Source organism: Mus caroli, chromosome 9 (genome assembly GCF_900094665.2).
Source record: "Mus caroli chromosome 9, CAROLI_EIJ_v1.1, whole genome shotgun sequence".
Classification (NCBI taxonomy): Eukaryota; Metazoa; Chordata; class Mammalia; order Rodentia; family Muridae; genus Mus; species Mus caroli.
The window spans coordinates 60,004,305-60,014,343 of NC_034578.1; the positions used below are offsets into that span (position 1 = coordinate 60,004,305).

A 10,039-nucleotide genomic window follows, 5' to 3' on the forward strand; every position below is an offset into this window, starting at 1 on the left:
AGAGACACCCTGTCTCGAAAAACCAAAAAAAAAAAAAAAAAAAAAAAAGTCACTTCCAAGTAGTGAGAGTAGAAGTCTCAAAATAAGGAAGCGTTAGACCTTCCTGGTCCGATCCCTGTCCTGCCTCCGAGGGGCTGGGGCATACCCTTCCACTCCTTTCTCTGGTTATGTAAACATATATAGAAATTTCTTTTTTTTCCTAACCAAAGGAAACTGTTTTATACCCTATATTCTGCACCTTGATTGCTCTACATTAGGATATATCTCTATACAATATATGCAAATTGCTGTTTCTGTTAATGAAGCCTAACCTTCCACACTACACATGTACTTTGATGGCCTGTCTGGTACATGGCCTTCAGAGAGACCCTGTCTTAAGACAAAACGAACCTAGCGGCTAGGCACTTCCAGCAAAGGGGCAGGTTACAAAATGAACATACCCAAATCAGTAACCTCCTTCTACCCCAGGCAGGTACAGACTGCGAAAGAACTCAGAAAGACAGTCCCATTTACAGTAGCCTGGAAAACAAAACAAAAACTGCCTCGAAATAAACCTAAGCAAGGACCTGCACAGCGGAAGGCTCAGCAGGCATTTGACACTCCAGGCAGTTGGCGAAATAAAACAGATGGGACTATGATAGTGTAGTTTTGGTTTTAAAAAAGGCCGAAGGAAAAAGAAAGGTTTCCAAATTATGAAGGATTTTGGACTGTAAATGTGTTTTGTCCTTAGATGAAAGATTAAATAAAACATAAAACTTTAAAAAATAAAAATCGGGGGGAAAAAGTGCTATCGTGTAGAGGGGCCTGGATATTCGTGTATCGTATATGACTGGGAGAGTCCACTTATTGACTGGGGGACTCAGTTTCTCTCTGGGAGTCCTTTAGGTCTGGGACTGCTAAAGGGGTTCCAAGAGAACACAGGAAGCGAAGTGCTCAGTGTCTGAGGGGCGGTGTCAGTGGCCTGCAGGCCTCCCTGTGAGTGATGCTCTCTCCTCAGCTGGTATTCCCGATCCAGTGGTTTCCTCTCAACAAGCCGAGTGTTGGGGACTACTTTCACATGACCTACAACGTCATCACGCCCTTCCTGCTGCTAAAGGTACAGACTGGCCTGTCTCCCTCCCATCCTCTTCCCCGCCTCCCCCTCTTTCTCCCCCTCCCTCTCCCTCTCTCTCTCACGCATGCATGCGCGCGTGTGTCATGAGCTGTAAGCAGGTTCAGTGGGTCAGGGGCTTGCTGCCAAGCCTGATGGCCTGACTTTCCTCCCCACATGACATAAAAGAGAAACAACGCCCACAGATTGCCCTTTGACCTTTACATGTGTACCCACATATACGCACAAGAAATCAGTAAATGGGCTGGTGAGATGGCTCAGTGGGTAAGAGCACCCGACTGCTCTTCCGAAGGTCAGGAGTTCAAATCCCAGCAACCACATNGAGATGGCTCAGTGGGTAAGAGCACCCGACTGCTCTTCCGAAGGTCAGGAGTTCAAATCCCAGCAACCACATGGTGGCTCACAACCATCCGCAACGAGATCTGGCTCCCTCTTCTGGAGTGTCTGAAGACAGCTACAGTGTACTTACATATAATAAATAAATCTTTAAAAAAAAAAAAAAAAGAAATCAGTAAATGCTTCTTTAAAAATTTAAAAATGAGGGCTGGAAAGATGGCTCATCTGTTAAGAGCGCTGACTGATCTTCCAGAGATCCTGAGTTCAATTCCCAGCAACCACATGGTGGCTCATAACCATCTGTAATGGGATCTGATGCCCTCTTCTGGTGTGTCTGAAGACAGCTATGGTGTACTCATATACATAAAATAAGTAAATTTTTGGGCTGGTGAGATGGCTCAGTGGGTAAGAGTACCCGACTGCTCTTCCAACAAAGGTCCGGAGTTCAAATCCCAGCAACCACATGGTGGCTCACAACCATCCATAACAAGATTTGATGCCCTCTTCTGGTGTGTCTGAAGATAGCTACAGTGTACTTACATATAATAAATAAATAAATCTTTAAAAAAAATAAGTAAATTTTTACAAAAAATTTTTAAAGATTTATTTATTTCATTTATATGAGTACACTGTAGTTGTCTTCAGAGACACCAGAAGAGGGCATCGGATCCCATTACAGATGGTTGTGAGCCACCATGCTGGGAATTGAACTCAGGACCTCTGGAAGAGCAAGCAGCCAGTGCTCTTGACCACTGAGCCATCTCTCCAGCCCTTACAAAAAATGTAAAATGAAAGACATTTCAAATCTCTAACAGTAGGAGGCTTGACCTCAAGATTCAGTTTCTGTGGTTCTTAGAACTTCCACACTCATTTCATACACCCTGACATTTTCTGTTTGCTAGGGCCTGCCACTCAAAACTCAGTTCTATGCATCATGCTAGCCCACCTAAGGCGCACACAGGACACACTGAGGTAGTGGAAGGGCCAGGCCTGGTCAGGACACCTGCCTTGAAGCTCTGATCCCGCCTCTAACTCTTCCACCCCATGATCCTGGAGAGGAAGTGTGTGTTCATCAGACCCTGCTGGGTTTACACTCCCCCAAGATCAGGAGCTAGGCTGCCCTGCTAAGGAACTCACAACTTCCAGAGGGACTTTCTATCCCGTTTTTTCTGAGGGAAGGGAGGCAGAGGTTATCACACATAGTAATTGAGGCAGGGGCATGCCATGGCCCTCATTCTTCACCTCAGCTTATTGAGCGGTCCCCCCGAACGCTGCCTCGGTCTATAGTCTATGTCAGCATCATCACTTTCATCATGGGAGCCAGCATCCACCTGGTGGGAGACTCAGTCAACCATCGCCTGCTCTTCAGTGGGTACCAGCACCACCTGTCCGTCAGAGAGAACCCTATTATCAAGAACCTCAAGCCGGAGACTCTGGTGAGGCTGCCTCCCCTGCCAGCCCTCATGACTCCTGTAGCCCAGGCTGACCACAGATTGTATAAGTCGGCAAGGGTGACCTTGAACTCCTGATTCTCCTGTCTGCCTCCAAATTACAAGCATGCACCTAAGTGAGGGAAGGCACTGTTGTCTACCGCCACCCAAACTAGTATGCTCCTAATTGCAAAGGGACACGGTGTCTGAGTGGCTGTGGGGTGCACGTCTATTACCCCAGCACTCAGGAGACAAAGAGAAAGGGATTGCTACAAGTTCAAGACCGGCCTGGTTTATATAGCAGGACCCAGTGACTGGCTCCTCATGACCGATCTGGTACCCTAGGGAGGGAATGAGAATGGTGTGTGTGGGTGGAGGGTAGAGAGGGGGCAGGGGTGGGTCCCATGGGTCCCAGCCCCCCTCACTCTGCCACCCCTGTGCCTTCTCAGATCGACTCCTTTGAGCTGTTGTACTACTATGACGAGTACCTGGGCCACTGCATGTGGTGAGTGGCGGGCTGACTGCTCTAGGTTCTATCCAGGGTCCAGGCGACAAGGCTCCCTGGATCCCAGGTCTCCAGCTACTGAGTGGAGCATCTGGGATGGTATTCTCTGCTCGGTGAAGGGTTTATGAGTGGGACCCCTGCTCAGCATGCTAGGAAGACCCAGCTACTTTCCTTTGGCCTTAAGGGGGCCTCCTAGTGCCTCCTTCCTACGTGAAGTTCCCACAGCGGCCACTAGAGGGCAGCAAGCAGATGCTTGTCCTCATGAGCCTGGGGTTGGGGAGGGTGGAGCCTAGCCCTGATAAACAAACACACAGAGAGTTGTGGGTCTGGTGCAGGAGACAGTTGTGGGCGTAGAAAGCTGAGAAGGTCCAGCAGGGCCAGGTCTGGGTGCCACAGATTGTATTCCCCATCTTAGAACATTCTCCCAGGGGAATCTAGGGCTCAAGTAAAGGTTTCTTCTTCCTCCCTTCATCCTACACAAGATGAACTAGAGCCAGAGGAAAGAGGTGAGAGCAGTTGTTAGCTAGGAGGTGATGGGCTAGCACTGCGAGGCGCTTCCCTCCACACATGCCCAGCACTGGTGTCTCTGGGTCTGTCTGAGGTTATAGATCTTCATCCTCTTGGTTCAGAAAGGCTTCTCTTGCCAGCTCTTCCTGACCTTGACAGATGACTCTTCCCTTTGGAAGTAGGGAGAGGAGGAACAAGCTGAGAACTCAGGAGAGGTTGGGGGAGTGGACTGAGGATTGAGGGTCAGGGTGTCACTTGACAGAAAAGGGTTGCATGTGAGCAGGAGTTATGAGCAAGTGTGCGTGTGTGCTTGCGTGCATTAGTGTGTGCATGCATGCTTGTGTGTGTGCATGCATGCTTGTGTGCGTGTGTTTGTGTGTGTGTGTGTGTTGGAATTGAAAGGGAGCCCCCGTGTGGAGGGGGAGAAGCCATACTCTTGGATGGGATAGAGACTGTGGGCTGAGGGTGAGTGAGGGCCTTCACAACTCTCCTTGGCTCCCCCAGCACTGTGTTTTCTCAGACCTCAGCCCTGCTGGGTAGCTCAGTTTCCAGGCTAGTGTGGCACTGGACTTGCTGGTATTTGAGGGACATGGATGGGACAGAGCCTCTCATCCCCTCATCTCCATGTGGAATGAAGGACAGGGCCAGCACCAAGTCCAGAGAGGGAAGGCAGGCAGGAGGTGGTTACCATGGCGCCCACTCCTTCCCCTCAGGTTTAACACAGGAGCCTTTGCATGAGAGTTACCTTTTAGTTTCTGTTCCTCCCACCTTGACTTTAGGGCAGAAAAGGCTGGATGTAGAGCAGTGTGCATGACATGCCAACACGGTGACACACTAGGACCAGTGGAAAGGTGGTGGGGCCAAACGGCCCCTGGCCAGGCATGTGAAGCTGTTGCCTCTCTGTCACAGGTACATCCCCTTCTTCCTCATCCTCTTCATGTACTTCAGTGGCTGTTTCACCACCTGCAAGGCTGAGAGCCACATGCCAGGACCTGCCCTGCTCCTGGTGGTGCCCAGTGGTCTGTACTACTGGTGAGTAGACATTGGCACATGGGGTGGACAAAGGGCACAGGCACTAACTGAGCTACCACAGTAAAAACCCACACATAGAAGCCGGGCGTGGTGGCGCACGCCTTTCATCCCAGAAATTGGGAGGCAGAGGCAGGTGGATTTCTGAGTTTGAGGCCAGCTTCGTCTACAGAGTGAGTTCAAGGACAGCCAGGGCTACACAGAGAAACCCTGTCTCGAAAAAAACCAGAAAGAGAGAGAGAGAGAGAGAGCGCCATTGCTAGACACCTTGAGAGGTGGGGATGTTTATGTTGTTACCCTCATAAGGGAGAAAACAGCCTTGAAGTTGTCATTCAAAGTTGTTGCATGATGTCCCCAAGGTCCTAGACCTTGGTTGTAAAGCTGGAGTCCCTTAAGTGAACAGGTCGGCATTGGGGTGCCCTAGAGGCAGACAGGTAGGTAACCTTGTAGAAGCCACCAAGTGCCTCTGAGTGTTCTATACGCGGGGTCCAGACTTCAAGAGGACAGTAATGACAATAGTCTCCATGTATTGGGATGGAATCCCCAAACTCAATTGTCTCTAGAAACCAAGCTAGCAAGAGATGAGGCCCCAGGGAGTATGAGAACTGAGACCATATGTTGCACGGTGTTCTCTGTAAAGAGTGCATTCTCTTGTTCCTCCAGAGCCAGTTTTTTTTTTTTTAAGATTTATTTATTTATTTTTATGTATATGAGTAATTTATGTAGCTGTACAGATGGTTGTGAACCTTCATGTGGTTCCTGGGAATTGAATTTAGTTCCTCTGCTTGCTCTGGTTGGCCCTGCTCACTCAGTCCCTGCTTGTACCAGCCCAAGAATTTACTTATTATTATAAATAAGTACATTGTAGCTGTCTTCAGACACACCAGAAGAGGGCATCTGATCTCATTATGGATGGTTGTGAGCCACCATGTGGTTGCTGGGATTTGAACTCAAGACCTTTGAAAGAGCAGTCACTGCTCTTAACTGCTGAGCCATCTCTCCAGCCCCCAGAGCCAGTTTTTATCACGTGGAAGTGTCCTAATGTGGTATGAAAAGCCAGAGAGATGGCTCAGCAGTTAAGAGCACTGACTGCTCTTCCAGAGGTCCTGAGTTCAAGTCCCAGCAACCACATGGTGGCTCACAACTATCTGTAATGGGATCTGATGCCCTCTTCTGGTGTGTCTGAAGACAGTGACAGTGTATTCACATATATAAAATAAATAAATCTTAAAAAAAAAAAAAGAAAGAAAGAAAAGAAAAAGAAAGAGAAGCCAGAACCCAAAGCCCAGATATCCTGTGATTCTCAGTACATAGCCTTGGAACTTGCTGTGTAGCAGCAGCCAGAGACCTACCTGTCTGCCTCTGCCTCCTGGGCACAGTGTAAACCCATGAGCCACCATGCCCAGCTGAGTATTATTATTATCTTTATTGTTGTTATGAAACACATTTGCAGCTCTGTATATAAGTCTGACTATCCTAGAACTCACTCTATAGATTAGGCTGTCCTCGAAGTCCCCAATGTTGGGATTAAAGTCGTGCACCCCCTCATCTAGCTAACCAGCAGAGTATGATTAAACCACTCAAAGTCAGAGCAGTATGATGCCTCTGGGCACACTCGGTCCACTCACTAGGTGAGATGTTCCAATTGACTGGGAGGGCAGCCTAGGACTTGGTCCAGGAGGATGCCAGAGATGGTGTTGCCATGGCACCCACTTCACCTCCATCCCTGTTCTCTTTCTCCAGGTACCTGGTCACCGAGGGCCAGATCTTCATCCTCTTCATCTTCACCTTCTTCGCCATGCTGGCTCTCGTCTTGCACCAGAAGCGCAGGCGCCTCTTCCTGGACAGCAACGGCCTCTTCCTCTTGTATTCCTTTGCGCTCACCCTCTTACTGGTGGCTCTGTGGGTGGCTTGGCTGTGGAATGACCCTGTTCTCAGAAAGAAGTACCCTGGTGTCATCTATGTTCCTGAGCCCTGGGCCTTCTACACGCTCCACATTAGCAGTCAACAGTGAGGCTTACTGGGGGCACCAGGCCATGGTGTTTGTACATGTGTGCATGCATGCACCGTGGTAATGTGAACTATGCACTGGGGGCAGGGATGGGCAGAGTGTGTTGTTGAGAGACTCAACTGTTCTGGTCAGGTTCTGAGTTTGTTTTATCTTTTCTTTTCCCCCCCTTTGGACTTAAGATGGAATTTAGTTTGGGGAAGTATATGAAGGCCAAGATCCCGGCCCCTGCCCTCCCCTGTATTTCATTACTATTAGAGGTGCCTGAATAACACCCCTCTCTCTCAGGACTGGGCTGGCCTTATGGAGATATCTTCTGGTGACAAGCGGGTGAGGGCTGCTCAGGGCAGAAGCAGGAGACTCTGCTACCTGTCCCTGGGCCCTAGGTTTCTGGGTCCCAACTTCTTTTGTGCTTTAAACAGAGCAGTTCCATCTCTGGGCTTCTTTTGCTCTGGTGGGCTCCATAGTTTGTGGCTCTGGGGACTGGTGGTTACTGATTCCGTTAGGGAGCGGCAGCAAGGAAGAGTGGTTCTTTTACCGTGCCCCCACCCCCACCCTCAGCCCAGGGGTGTGTTTCTCCCAGCCTCTTGTCCAACTTCACACCCCATTTATATACTGTTGAGAACCCAGTCTCCAGGGAGCCAGAGGCCCCACTCCCAGTCACTCTCAGCTAAGCTCTCGAAGCTGGCCTGGGTTCTGAGCTACATGGAAGGCAGAGTTCTCAAGCCCTTGTTTTATAGATTCCCCAAAACCTGTTGTAAGGGTCTGAGACAATACAAGTCAGACTCTTGAGACAGCACATCTCAGCCTGAATCTCTCACCACCTGCCTGGTGCCTTTGTTCCCAGCATGGTGGCTCCTGCCTCTCCCCAGCCCACCTCCTCCCAGGCCTCAGATATAGGTCTCCTTGGCACAAGGCGCCACCACCTCATTTGGCAGCCAGCACTGACTGACCTGTGCTGTGAGTCTTGGGGACACTCCATGCATGACCCTGCCTCTTTTCTGCTGCTCTCAGGGACTGTGCCTCAGCTTCCCCTTGTGGTCTTTCTGTGGGCTAGCCCATGCTGGGGTAGGGGTGGTGACAGGGGTGAGAGGCTTGAATAAAGGCTGTTTTGAAGCCCAGCCTGGGCGGCGGCTGTTTCTAGCTTTGGGAGTGTGGTGGGGAGGCAAGTGGGCGTTCTGGACTGAGGGAAAGACTTGTTGGTATGGGGTCCTAGGGTGTAAGGCTTTCTTTTATGGCAGACCTGAGGGAATTCTGCACCCCCTCTACCCCTTGACTCAATACCACGTTCCTTAGAGGCGTCTATGCCAGTGAAGAGAAATGGAGACCCTCCAGGCCCATCACTGGGCTTGTCCCACAAGTTGTCCCAGTGCTGGGAGACAATGAGACGCTAAAGCATGTTCAGGGGAGGTGGCCCAGAGCCTTCAGCAAGTAGCCTGGCCACACCTCCCCAGACAAGAATGTGGGTAACATTGCCAGAAGGCACAGGGTGGGGGTGGGGAGGAGCAGGGCTCCCGCCATGTCTGTCCCCTCAGCCACCCAGAACATGTCCTGCCTGTCTCCAGGACACTGCCATTTCAGGACTAGCATCAGAAGGTCTACACAGCTATCTCCTAGGTACGGACAGGCCTAGTTTGTGGAGCCTGAAGACTATACATTTTGGGGAACCTATACTAAGAAAACAGTGGGGACTGGGCGGTGGTGGCGCACGCCTTTAATCCAAGCACTTGGGAGGCAGAGACAGGCGGATTTCTGAGTTTGAGACCAGCCTGGTCTACAAAAGTGAGTTCCAGGACAGCCAGGGCTACACAGAGAAACCCTGTCTCAGAAAAAAAACAAAAAACAAAAAAGAAAGAAAGAAAACAGTGGGAAGTATGGAGTGTGGGCAGCATAGGCCAGAGGACAACCTCAGGTGTCCTTTAGGAAAACTAGTCACCTTATTTTTGAGACAGGATCTTTAATTGTCCTGGAACCTGCCCATTAGACTAGCTTCCTTGGCCAGCGGGCTTCAGGGACCCAGCAGTCTCCATTTCTGCTTGCCTGGATTATAAACAGACCACCACACCAGAAGTTTTTTTTTATGTAGGTACTGGGGGTTAGAACTCGAGTCCTTGTGCTTGCAAGGCAAGTACTTTAGTGACTGAACCATCTCATCCCTAAGAGAACATTTTAAAATACTCACCAAAGCAAGTATTTAGAAATAGAGAGTTCCTGGAGCCTTGGGCCACTGTGTGCCTCTTGGACAGTTGACTAGGAATGTCACCCTGGAAAGCTGGTGGGTGGAGCCTGGCTTCATCTCCCAGGAGTTCTACCATCAAGCTTCTAGAGAATTGGTTCCCAGAGTCCAACAGGTTGTAGGAGAGACCAGGAGTACTCAGAAAGTGGGGATGGGCCCTGCAGGCCACTCTGCAGGTGGGCTCCTTCGGGGACCACCACTCCAGGTCCTGGCTACTCAGTGTGGCTCCAGACTGCAGCTACAGCTTCTTCTGGAAACGGAGCAACAGGGCATCTTGACGCCTCTCTGGGCTGTACCTAGTGGGATCCTTGGGGTCCCAGTTCCTTGCTGCTCAGGCACGTGTGCAGTCCACATGACTTTTTCTTTTTAAGATTTATTTATTTTTATTATATGTAAGTACACTGCAGCTGTCTTCAGACACTCCAGAAGAGGGCGCCAGATCTCGTTACGGATGGTTGTGAGCCACCATGTGGTTGCTGGGATTTGAACCTCGGACCTTTGGAAGAGCAGTCGGGTGCTCTTACCCACTGAGACATCTCACCAGCCCCCCACATGACTTTCAAGGCCGCTGTAAGGTGCCATGAACGTGATGGCTGCGAGCAGCCCATGTCTATCTGTTCATTTCTGGGGGTGAGGTACTGACAAGGCTGTGTTCTCAAGGGCTCTAGAGGATGTCTCTTCGCTGCCTCTTCCAGCCTGTGGTGGGTCCTAGGTCATTGTGGGTGTTCAGGGCTGTGAGCCCATTAGTCATGGCCATCCCTCTGTGGTGTGGCTCTCCTTGGCCTAGCACCTATCCTGTCTGCTCTGTATGACTTCACCTCATCTACATCCACGGACCCTACTTCAGAGGAAGTCCCTTAGGCTCTAGGTAGACGTG

At 50.2% G+C, this 10,039-nt stretch overlaps 1 protein-coding gene across 1 annotated transcript in view; it reads left to right on the forward strand.

Annotated features, from left to right (window-relative positions):
- Positions 1-8,049, forward strand: part of Cln6 (CLN6 transmembrane ER protein) — a 13,495-nt gene extending 5,446 nt beyond the window's left edge. Inside the window, exons 3-7 of the mRNA XM_021172099.2 lie at positions 998-1,096; positions 2,695-2,883; positions 3,327-3,382; positions 4,799-4,921; positions 6,662-8,049. Coding sequence (XP_021027758.1) covers positions 998-1,096; positions 2,695-2,883; positions 3,327-3,382; positions 4,799-4,921; positions 6,662-6,932 — 738 coding nt within the window. The 3' untranslated portion in view covers positions 6,933-8,049. The remainder of the gene's footprint in view (positions 1-997; positions 1,097-2,694; positions 2,884-3,326; positions 3,383-4,798; positions 4,922-6,661) is intronic.
- The last annotated feature ends 1,990 nt before the right edge of the window (positions 8,050-10,039 follow it).